Source organism: Anser anser, assembly GCF_964211835.1.
Source record: "Anser anser genome assembly, chromosome: 5".
NCBI lineage: Eukaryota > Metazoa > Chordata > Aves > Anseriformes > Anatidae > Anser > Anser anser.
In genome coordinates, this window is record NC_139725.1 from 28,556,241 (window position 1) to 28,568,917 (window position 12,677).

Below are 12,677 nucleotides of genomic sequence, written 5' to 3' on the forward strand. Positions count from 1 at the left end.
CTAAGTTCCTCCTGCTTAAGGTTTTACGTGAATAGTCCTCTGAGGAGAATACGAGTAATTAGCAAGAAGTCAGCACAATTCATTAACAATATCTGTTACCATTTTGTAATTTACTGTTGCAAATGCACAGAAGTCAGTAGTGGAAATCTTGGAAATTCATGGAATCTGCATACCAAATCTGTGCGCCATGCATAGCGGTGAGTTGTAACGCAGCCTTTTTTATTTTTTTGAATTGAGTGCTGGCTTCGAGGAGAGAAATTCCAGAAAGAACTAGTAAACTGTGTGATGTATGCAGTTTCCCAACCACTCAATAGCCCATTTACAAGGGAATTTAGCAGTATTGAGGAGCTCAGAATACACTTTTCAAAAACAAAAAGTTTAGCAGAGATGTGTTTCCTTCTTTCCCAGTCCTTGACCGAGCAGGGAGGATACCCTGCACATTAAGACAGCCAGTGTAGCGGTACGAATTAGGCTTTCAGGAGGGCCACAAGAACACGCCGCTCTTATTGCCACTGTGTCACGCCCAGACTACAGATCATAACCAGACCTCCGCAGCCATCGTGACCGAGGCAGCCGCACGTGCCATGTGGGTGAGCATAAGTCAAAGCCTGTGACTCCAAGCGCCGTGGCTTGCCGGCAGGCAGGCACACCCTGCCCAGGGAGGCAGGCAGGAGCCAAAGCAGGGCTGTGCCCGTCTCATTGCCTCTCCGGGGCTGCTGCCTTGCCATGGGTATGTCGGGCAGAGTTAGCGAGGATGGACCTGTGGCATGCTCCTTCGTGCCCTGCTCCGTGTACTAATGGGAGGCTGTTGGGTTTCTCTTGAGCTGCAGGAAATTTAAACAGAGAGGAGAGGAGCGAGTGTTTCCATGGCGTGTTATTGTCCTGCAGATGCCAAAATGTCGTGCTGTGGTCCTGACAGCTGATTGATTTGATTCATTGCCCCTGTAAGGCAGCATATTAGTGCTGACAGGCTGTATAGGCTTTAAAGACTTTTCTCATTTTATTGCTTGCTGTAGGCTGAGAGTGAAATACTGTTAAAGGTTTGGAATTGGCCAAGAGAGGGAACTAATGGCTAAGTGTAAGCAGTCAAATATTAGGCAAGATTATTTCCAGAGAATATAATTTTCTGTTCAAGGGGAAAAAAAAAGTTGTTGTATTTATTAACATTACACAAGACAGGGCCAGCAGTAAGAAGACAGCATTCATACATTGCAAAAATGTGTTTAGGAATAGCAAAGACTGTGAGTCACTGAAAGGAGACAAAGTAAGTTAGGTAAATGTGCAGCATGACGATGACAAAAAATCAAGTTGAGGTAGCAAAAACAAATGGGAGGAATAATCTTGACTGCTTATTGCATTAGTGATTCTAATTTCATTGTAACTAATAAGGAATGCAATTTTGAGCATGGCTAAAATACAGCAGCTTAGAAAGAACACAGAACAAATAGAAAGTTAGGAGCTTAAAAGCATGGAGGAATGTGCCCAGGAAGAAACTTGGAATTAATGCTTTCTGGGCCCTAGGAAGAAGAGGGTTGTGCAGTGCTAGAAGGCGCTCCTATTCACTGTCTCATGTAACAAGCTGAAGACCTGCAATTAGAGCAAGAGCATTTTAAACTAAAGACATATTTTTTATGCAATTCATTAGTTGTCTTTTAAAATCATTGTTTTAAAGTACATAAAGAAAACTATATGGTGATAGTTGCTTTTTAAACAAGCCCTAGGACTTGCATTAATTCAGAAATGAGTGGAAGGGAAGACTGGACACGGAGGCCCTGGGGAGCGAGGATTATCCAAGTGCCAGCAGGTCTGTTTGCCTTCACCTGTGCAGCAACGCAAAGCCCCGTTGTTGTATGCCATAACGTGAAGTGTGGCTTCTTAAATCATATCACTGATTGTGTAAGCTTGAGCTCACAGGTCCGTAAGAAGCTGTCAGTGTTTTGGGGACAGAAGAAATGGAGAGGTCACGGGAGGGGTTTATGTAAGAAACACGCAGTGTTTGGAGATAGAATGTGTCATTCTGAAATTGAAGTCGAGTTTTTCTTGTAATGATTGTGTTTCTTAAGCTGGCACAATGATGTGCAATGTGTTAGCACAGGCATACTTTATTGTATTTAAAAGTGCATCTAGCTGACATTGATTATAGACTTGATTAGGGCACGTTGCAACCAAGAATCCATGTAAGCTGTGTAACAGTGCCTGTATAAATGCTGTGAATTGCTTCAGATGTTGTTAAGTAAGAAAATAAACATGTCTTTTCCCAATCTAAATAAAACACAAGAAAACTAAGATTAGGGATAAGAATTTTATGGTTTTTAGAGTAATGAAAAAAAACTCTCAGACATCTTTGAAAGAAATAAGCAAAGCTGAAAATCAAGAAGACCTCCCTGTGAGGACTGCCATTTAAAGGAACTGTTCTTGTCATCTGCTCTAAGTACAGCTGTTGCAGCCTGGGATAGAACTAGTGATGTCAGAGAAGTCCAAAAGGAGATGTTACTCCTCAAAAGGACTTAGGTGTTTTTCTTTCTTTAGTGTGGTTGTTTGTTTTTAAGTCTTCTCTTGCCCCCTCTTCCATGTGCTGACTTCCTTTTCTTCCCTATTCTAGATTTTTTTTGCCGTTTACAGCCAAGGAAGGTGCAGCAAAAACTTCATATTGGAAGTGGTTGCTGAAAAAAACTTATTTCCAATGAAAAGTAGTGGGGTCCAAAAGGAAGCATTCCATCACAAATTTAATACTCATAGCTGCAAGGAATTTACATTTTTATTGGATGCAAACAATTAGAGGTATTGATAACGTGACATCTCCGAAGATTTGAATGTCCTTGATGGTTTGAGGTTTTCCTTCTGAAATTCACCTCATTACTGCAGAGAAGATAGTGTGGTTGAGTTAAAGCTCAGGCTTGTTAGACATGAGATGAATATTAGATTAAAACCCAAGACAAAATTTAAAGCCTAAGGCCACACAAATATTGTGAAATTTAAATGATAAATCATTCAAAAGAGCCATAATCTACTAGACTAATGGATACACAGAAAAAATGGCTCATTTAATTGCTGTTAGAAAATGTGAGAAACCTTGGCAGGGGGAGGAGGGGTCTTAGAGTTTCATAGTCTTCAGAGAAGCTTCAACATAAATTTTCCAGCATTAGCAACCATGGTGTAACTCGCCTCATGTTGAAGAACAATTCCTGTCATCTAATCTATTCCTGAGTCTGTTGGGCACCAGTTTGTGCGGTTTCCTTGCCCTCACTGTTCTTAGAGAAAGATTATTCATGAGGTTTTATCCCCCTATCTCATGGAACATTTGTTTTATTTCTTAAAACGTTCTAATTTTTTTTCCTGTGCAACACTATCCTTTATCACTTCTCCTTCTGTTTTTATTTTGCTGATGTATTTATATAAACACATCAGCTTCAACCATACCATGGTTTCATTTTGTGAACCTAATCAAGAAGGCTCTTTTCATCTCCTTTAAGAAGTCCTTCTTTTCTTCATCATTGTAGCAGCCCTCTTTTCATTTGGCTTACAGGTGATGTTACTGCTTCCTTATGTTTTTCTGTAAAAAAAAAATCTGTATCGATTCACATTCCCTTTTTTTTGTGTCTAAATGTATTCCTGGTTTATGATCGCCTCATTTTTCACTAGGTCATATGAACGTTTCTCTTCTTGTTGTTTTACTCATAGATGATCTCCTTTTTTATAGTAGTAGTTCTTTGTCAATCTTTGTCAATCTTCGGCATTTTGTAGTATTTCATCTGAAGGGCAGGGAAAGAAGACTTGCTCTGCTCTGTGATCCGATGAAGTGTAGCTTGAAGAGCTCGCTATGGGATATCCTTAAGGATGTCTTCTTGAAAAAATACTTTACTTAATGTAGTTATGCTTTGAAGTTCCCTGTATTTCAGTATATTTCAAAACTATGAAAAACAAAGCAGATGACAGCCGCATTCATCATGTGTAAATGCCAGAGGTATGCAGGGAGTCCCACTAACCCTTACAGTCCTTCGGTATTTCAGATCTGTGAAATGACAGCTGATAAATAGTTTGTCTGCTGTGCCAGCCTCTATCTGGTCAGAGAGGATATGGATGGATGTGTTGTATTGGGGTTTGCTGATGGGGCAGAGAACACTTGCGTTGGCTGGATTTTGGTGAATGGAATTAACCAGGTTAAAATAAGCGTGTTCTGGCACTTGTCTGCTGAGAACTTTTATTTGGGAGTGAATTGTAATACATGAGTTGAAATTACATCTAGTCTTGACATTATAGCTAGTTCTGAATGCCCAGTGAAAATGAGCATTACTACTAAGTGGAAGTTACTGGGTTGCTTTTTTATTTCAAACAGGTGAATCTCAGCAGTGCAGTGTCTTTCATCTGCAAGGTCTGTTTGATAGCTTACAGAAGCAGCATTTATATCCCTTTGTTTTCCCATCAGATTTTTATGTTGATTCATATGATAAAGATTCCTACCAGCAGCTAGCGAGTTCTTAGGGAACCAGGCTGCATTATTTGTGCTACTCACAGACAACATATTTTCTTAGCAGTTCCAAGCATTTGCAATTTGCGTACAGACTAGCAGTTCTTTTCATTCTGTAAAAACGTCACAAAGATTTGTGTGCAGATATGCAAGTAGTAAAAATGCTGCTCGTATAATTAATTGGCTGTCTTTGGCAATAGATCTGGTGAAGGTGCTACAAAATTTCTGTAATGTGCCATCTGTTTTATCTGTGTTTTCTGGCTGACATGCAGTCACTCGAAAAAAGAATGGCAGTAGCAGAGAAAGAGGGTTCAAGCAGGATATTCATCTCTGATGTTACTGATTGTGGGACAGGCAAGATGCCTGAAAAAGCATTTCAATGGCAAGAGCATCCATCTTTACATTCATAAAGTCTGCTTATAGGACAGCAATTCTGTGTCTGCAGGAGACTGGGCTTTTAAAAAGAGATGTTCTGAGGTCTGAGAAAAAAGTTACCTTTTCACATCCTAAAACCTAGGCTTCTTTAGCAGAGTTTGTTGTTAGCACTTTGTTGTTTTGAAGTCTACCATATGTGCAACTATGATAGGTAAAAGTGGGTGCTTGCTACACTGTGTGTGATAGGCCTCTAAAAGCAAATTATTTGAATCCGGTTCAAATAACCTAAATCTGAAATGAGACTTCTGAATGTTTTATTGCAAGCAAAACCAGACTAGAATACAATGCTGTGCCAGACCAGTAATTTCTATGGCACCCCAAATTTATTGAATATTTATTGTATTTCTCAGCTGCTGAATGAGTTCAGCATTAAAAAAAAAAAAAATAAAAAAAAAAAACCTAAACGTATAAATGATCGTATAAACAGAAGGGTAAGGAGAGAGTTCTGTTATGGAAAATCTGCCAAAAAATCAATACTGCTACAGACAGATTGCTACAGACAGATGAAGTCCTGCATAAAAGAACTGAACTTGTCACTATGAGATCTTATCACTAAAAGACAAAAATGTAAGACATTGATATGTTATACTTCAATGTATACTATTAAATGTTATAATGATCTATGTATTTTCAGAAGTAATAGTACATCACAATTATCAATTATTATCCTTTTGAGTGTAGTATTTTCATTGTCAGGATAATTTTTATCAAGAGGTAACCACAACTAGTCTAAAAACAGTTCTGATTTGTGAAAACCAAGAGAGAAATCTGGAAGATTATAATACTTCTGAGTTTTCTAGAACTATGTCTTTTGTCTTTTGGTATCAGGGGAAGCAAACATTGTAATGAATTTTCTTTACTATGAGATAGCCCTTCATTTTTTGAGGTAACAGTTGTATTTATTCTAAAGCACGTGATATGAAAATGACCACCGACAGCTGTAGCAACGGAATTGCTTTGCTCTAAAGAGGGCTTTTTGATTTATTGGGAGGATGCTGTGTGGGTTAAGTTTTAAAGGGCTATATTATTTTAAAATCATTGGACATGGGGAAAAAAATTGGGTGAAGTTCACAACAACTTACATACTACCTCCACTTGAAGAAAATATTAGTTTACCCTTAGAGTTAACAGTATTTTTCTACTTTGAAAATCATCAGGCTAACAATTCGTTTTCCCTTAATATGGTTTCATTTAAAATCTTTAAGGAAAGAAAAGGGCAAAAATGATATGGGTATATTTAGAAGTTCACAAATGTCAAGTGGGAAGGTCTCACAACCATTGTAAACTGGTTTTTTTTGCACATTAGAGTATGAATGGTGTTTTTAACCTTTTCATACAGGATTTTGTACATAGTGTAATTACCAGGTGAGAACTAAATTCCCGTACTGGCTTCTCATTTGCATTACTCCTAGGCATAAGACTGGACTGTGGTCAGAAACTGAACCTCAGCAATGGAAACCAGGAGGTGAATTTAGGAGGGAAGTTGGGAGAATTGGAGCTATTGCTTAAAGCTCTTCATTCCTTTTGATATCTTTAACAAGTCACTTTGAAGTCAAATTGTTGCATGGAAGTTTACTGACCTCTCCTTAGTGTGATGTTTTTCAGACCATGTTTTTCCATGGTAGGAGACAAATCAGTCTATGCCTATGATATGCATTGTATGTGCTCCATGCATTTTAGGGAGCTTTTACTAATTCTCATTTCTCCTTGTCTGTAAGAAAGTGGGGGGGGGGGGCTGTAATACAGATCAGAAGCTAAGCCACGTAGCATGTGTATGTGTTCAGAGGGGAACAGCTAGCAATTCTGTATCTGTACGTAAAATGTGCACTCAACACTGCTTAAAATAACAATTTTTATAAACTTCTGGGGTTTAAAAAACCCACCGCACATTAAGCTTTGGAAGAAGGCAGTAAAATCCTGTGATGGGCTGTGTGTGCGTTCATGCAAATCTCCTATTGAAAAGTCTCTCTGCTTGCACTTTAAACACAAGAAGCTGGGCATGTCCTTTGTGTGTGTAGTACAATTTGTGGCAGTGATGCAGTTTCCTTTTGCCTTTTCTTCTCCTAGACCTGAAAGCACCATTGATCATGCCAGATCATTCTGACCTTTCTGCTATATCATCAAACACAGTTTCAGTTAAAGTCCTGTTTAAAATAAAAGGCTTGCATTTCAATTCAATATTTCAGAGTATACCCCCTTTTAAAAAGGATCCATTGTTGATTTACAGTTTCCTAGGCAGTGAGAAATGCATTAAGAGTTCTGTTCTACTGTTTCAATCCTTTGTTTACTGTGAACACTTGTTTTTTGCCCTGTGCTAGAGTTTGCAAGGATGTGAGGGAGCGTGACTGTGCTTGTACGAAGGTCGGTGAAGTACTCTGAAGTGTTCCTGTGAGAGCTGTTAGTCCAACGTTGTTCCACTGAATTATTTCCTTTCACTGGAAACTCTCCTGTTGCTACCAATGCTAGTGATTTAACTGGCAATTATACTCAAATGTTGGTTTTCAGGTGTGGGTTTTTTTTTTTTTGTATATATTAACCAAACTTTTGGAACTTCTTGATTCTTAAAAGTGGGTTTGAGATTTTTAATATTTATCTGAGGCATCAGTGTTTTCTGATTCTGGCTACAACACTAGGCTAAAAAGAGGCTTGCTTGCAAATTTGCAGCTTCTCAATGTTCTGACTACTGCAAAATGAGGAGATATAGTTGAGGCCTTTTTCAAAGCGTGCAGATATTTGACTTGAGCTAGTCTTTTTAGCAAATGCTGGTAATGCATAGTTTTGCTAACTAGAGGAAGGCTTTGAGGTTTTCAACTTCATTCATAAAAATGGCATTATAATATTAGGGTTGAGTTTAGACAAATAAGACAAACCTTCTGGCAAATCTGGGCCTTCATTTTAAACATCTATTTCAAACACATCTTGTTTTATGAACTGCTTGAATTATATGCAGACAAATAACAGACAGTTTTACTGATGAAATACTTTTATATTGTTATTTTTTATTTTCCTTTTTAAAAAAAGTTTTAGAATAATTGTGATAGCATCTTCAGTTGTAGTTGTGATTACTTTCAATAGGGAGATTTGGAGGAGACAGTAGAAAAATGCATCGCATTTAGATCAAATATTTCACAGAATCACAGAATCATTTAGGGTGGAAGAGACCTCCAAGATCACCGAGTCCAACCTCTGACCTAACACTAACAAGTCCTCCACTAAACCATATCACTAAGCTCTACATCAAAACGTCTTTTAAATGCCTCCAGGGATGGTGACTCAACCACTTCCCTGGGCAGCCCATTCCAATGCCTAACAACCCTTTCGGTAAAGAAGTTTTTCCTAACATCCAACCTAAACCTCCCCTGGCGCAACTTTAGCCCATTTCCCCTCGTCCTGTCACCAGGCACGTGGGAGAATAGACCAACCCCCACCTCTCTACAGCCTCCTTTAAGGTACCTATAGAGAGCGATGAGGTCTCCCCTGAGCCTCCTCTTCTCCAGGCTGAACAAGCCCAGCTCCCTCAGCCGCTCCTCATAAGACTTGTTCTCCAGACCCCTCACCAGCTTCGTTGCCCTCCTCTGGACTCTCTCGAGCACGTCCATGTCCTTCTTGTAGCGAGGGGCCCAAAACTGAACACAGTACTCGAGGTGCGGCCTCACCAGAGCCGAGTACAGGGGGACAATCACTTCCCTAGTCCTGCTGGCCATACTGCTTCTGATACAAACCAGGATGCTGTTGGCCTTTTATTTAATGTGTTAGAAATGTTTGATCTATCAGTAGTGACCAAAACATGATAGGCTATTGTTGCTGTTCACGCTGTGTAGTGTTGGCATAGGAGACATGTCAGTACACTACTAGTGTCAGATTTAGGACCAGTCAGTAGGCAGGATGTTTTGCTTCCTGTCTTGTTGCTGAACTTGACAAGAGACAAATACAGACTAATCCCCTTAGATGTGTTTTTTTTTTTTTTTTCTTCCATAAAATCTAGAGTATAGGTTGTTTGTGAGTCTACTGCTCCCTGACTTGCTCCTTTAGCTCAGCAGTTTGAGACTTTATATTCGAGACTCTTGGGTTCCATGAAGTAGTGGGCATGGAAATCAAACATTTCTGAAGGCCCAGGATGTTCATGGGGAGCTTCCCTGGCAAGGTAAGTAGCTCCTGCTAGCGCTGCAGTTAAATTTCAGTTTAGTGTAGTGGTAATGAGTAAGTTGTCTCTAGAGGAAGAAGCCAGGAGTCCTGAATTTTGTTGGCATGAGCAGCTGCTGTAAGCCTGAGGCTGAGAGGCAATTACCTCAGTGCCTCCTCAGCGGCCTTGGCAGGGGGGTGTCCTGCCGGCCTTTCTGGGATCCCTGGCCGTTACAGCGTTGAGGTGCCAAGCAGGTAAACTTGAATGTTATCAACACTTTACAAGTATGTCTGTTATTATTGTCATGTACTGTTAGCTGTCAGGCCGTGTGAGAGAACCCCCCCTGCCCCAGCCCTTTCTTCAGGAGCTCTGTCCTCCAGCAGGCCTTTCCCAGCAGGCTGACAGACTTCAGGCTCCTGAGGCGCGTCAGCAGTGAGGGTACAAGCTGAGGGTTGGCTGGTACAAGCGCTTTGCAGTTTTGTAGTGGGTTGGTGGGGCTGTCACGGTGTGCATCGTACTCTTTGCAAATAAAGAGCATATTTTGGGAACGACGTGCATTTTTTCGGTGTTGATGAATATGAATGCACATGAATACTCATAGATGTAAATTGGAGAGAGTATCATAATTAGAGAGAAGTAGGAACACGTGCTTTTTGCAGATGATTTGAAATGCATTCCCTTTCGTCAACTGTAAGAGAGGCTGTGTTCTGCATTGGAAAGCGACCAGTAGTGCATTTCTTCACGAACTTCCCTTGGTCTGTCAGATTACCTTGCTAATTATGGCAAATTGATCTTTACACTGATTTTGCCGTATCACAACCTCTGTGTTCTTCAGAAAGTTCGTTGTAGTCAGAAATAACTGTAACTCCTTTGAACTAATGCTGATTTATTAGAACATTCGTACCAGTACTTTCTTTCAACCTCTTAAATTGACTGTCACATTGAGAGAAACAAGCCCATGTGTGAACAGAGTACCTGTGCTAATACAGTTAGCAAAGAGAAAGGATTTGGAGTTTCAGGGGTGAATCATGTCTTTTTTTTTTGTGTAGTGAAGAAAACAAAAACACACTAATATTCTTTTAGACTTTTGTGAAATTTACTGTGTTGCAGTTTCTTGTTGCAGTAAACAAGGCTGTTTCATACGAACTTTGTAAGTTGATTATAAGCCATTTAGATAAATTTTTGCTCTTAACTGATTGTTTTGGCAGTTGCTTATATTGAACATCTAACCCATGAACGATTGTAATCTACAATGTTAAACACATAGCAACTCACTGTTTCTGATTAGCTAAAGAATACAGAACCATGCATGATTAAGGATTCTCCTGCTAAGTGTGTCGGTATCTGTGTATATTGTGCATCCAGGGTTGCATTTGAGACTTCCTGTACATGCAAATGTAGAAGTATTAAGGACACTAGCTTGAAGCTGCTTATTGCTGTGTAATCTGTGATATATTGCTTATCACTTCCCATTCAGATGACTTACCTTAAAATTAAGTGAAATGTTGCTGAAAATCAGACTTCCTATGTGAGTGTCAAATTACACCCAACACACAAAAAGATTATTAATCAACAGAACCACATTTCATTCTTAAATTTCCACCTCTTTCGTTTCTCTGTTTTGTTTTGTTTTTTAATTTTATTTCTATTTTTTTTAGTGAGTGACAGTTGCTTCAGGAACCTTGCCGAGGATCGTAGTGGGATAAACCTTAAAGATCTGGTCCAAGACCCTTCTTTGTGAGTATCTGGCTCTTATTGCTAAGCAAAGAAAAGCTTCTTCATGATATCATTGTGAGTAGTTTTGTAATTATATCAGTAGTATGATGTACACTTACTGCTTTAGTGATAACATGCTTGCCAAGTTGTTAGACTTTAATACAGCCACATATTAAAACCATGTTTTCTATCTACTTCTGATCATGAGCTAACATCCAGCGAGCACATACAGTAAAGGGTACAAAGAGCAATCACCAGAGGAAACAGATTGTATGTCCAAGTATTTCTGTGGAAGAACTATATGTACATTGTCACCCCTCTTTGTTGAAGTAGGAGCCACCAGGAGATTACTGGATAATTATGTTATTGTCAGTTATCTTAATGTTAAGATTTTTTTTCTTTGTACCTGATTACATACAGCTGATACTCATTCCTTTTTCCACTACTTATTTTGATTCAAGTATATGGATGATCTATTTTTTTACCCCATGGCAAGACTAGTGGTCTTCATCTGTGTGGCATCTTCCTCTAAAATAAAATTCAATCTCATGAGCTCTGAGCTAGACTTGAATTTTATAAAACCTTTGTTTATTCTATTCAGTTAATTTTAGTACTGGCTGAAAATGTTCTTGCTAGTGTGCCCAAGTGTACCACCTGTTGTGGAGGGAAGGAAAGGAAAAAATCACATCTTTTTAACAGGAAGAATAGTGCATTCCTCAGTGAGTCCTAACATGTTGGAGCCTGTACAGCAGTAGAAAATAGGGCATATTTGACATCTTGTTTCTGTTACAGGCGATTTTTAGTAATTGAAGTGGATGCAGAATGTTCTGTCACACTGATACAGATAAATGGCATTATGCATGCATACGTGCATTATTGGGAAATTTTTATGTAGTATATTTAATATATGATAATTTATGCTTCTGAAATGATAGAAGTACAGGGGACAAGTAGAATTGTTGCTTGAGATTCACAGAATGAATAAAAGAAGTAATTTTTAGATAATTTACTAAGTTTTAAGTGTCAAAATTGAAGGACTTCATTTTCAACCAAAGTTTGTCTTTGAGGTGTTTTATTTTCCCTTTGATAATTGTATGTGTTGTTTTGAGCTGCAAGTAGGCTTACATGCTGCACACAGTTTTGGTTTTGCACCTGTGGAGATAACCTTCAGAAAGTTACTTTGATTGCATTTGGTGTAGAATGATGATTTTCCATGCCATTTACAGAAAGTGATGAAATCTTCCAGTTTCCTTTCCTGAACATAGTTTACATGAAAATTGCAATATATTATTATAACCCATAAAATAAAATAAATGGATTTCTGTTGCTTATGACAGAAGCGTAAGTGACTGCAAAGTACCCCTTTTTATCACTGACTTTGAAAGATTGGATACAGTCAAAAAACTTCCATTAGTTCTCAAGGACTGTTATGACATTTCTATTGTATGACAGGAAATAATGCAAGAAAAGTCTACTTCTTTCTGCCTAATGATAGGACTATATATACTTGGTTTTGTCTTTCCAAATTGACATTCTTGCAGTTGTAATACTGAGTGCCTATTAAAAGTTCTTGCGAAATGTTGTAATTGTGTGAATGAGACTTCAAATACAAAGAAGTAATCCAACATGTAAGGCTGTATTGTTCAGCCCAGCCTTTTGTAGCCGACTTTAAGGTGCCATGGTTTCTGAATCTTTCATGGTGCAAGAGAAATACAAAAGGACAATATGGGGCTGAAGAATGACTGTCAGTCAAAGAGCTATTTTAACCTTTTCTGAAATAAAATAAAGTTTATTTTAAAGCTTTAGAGTATTTGGCTAAAAGTTTCACCTGCAGTGGTTAAATAACAAAATAACATTTAGTTCATCCTCTTTAACAGTTTAATATCTACAGTTTAGGATTTCTTTGGTGCTCATTCACTCTGACTGTAGATCAAC

General features: G+C 38.7%; 1 protein-coding gene across 32 annotated transcripts in view; it reads left to right on the top strand.

Annotated features, from left to right (window-relative positions):
* Window positions 1-12,677, top strand: part of GPHN (gephyrin) — a 284,811-nt gene that overhangs the window by 72,252 nt on the left and 199,882 nt on the right. For 29 of the 32 annotated variants that reach the window (XR_014584952.1, XR_014584953.1, XM_083837922.1 and 26 more), the window contains exon 2: window positions 10,685-10,763. Coding sequence is in view for 30 of the 32 variants with exons in the window: in XM_083837922.1 (XP_083694048.1) it covers window positions 10,685-10,763 (79 nt within the window). In the remaining 2 variants the exon portion in view is untranslated. Of the gene's footprint in view, window positions 1-10,684; window positions 10,818-12,677 lie in introns of all 32 variants that reach the window. The other 3 variants (XM_083837924.1, XM_083837939.1, XM_083837942.1) reach the window with 1 other exon arrangement.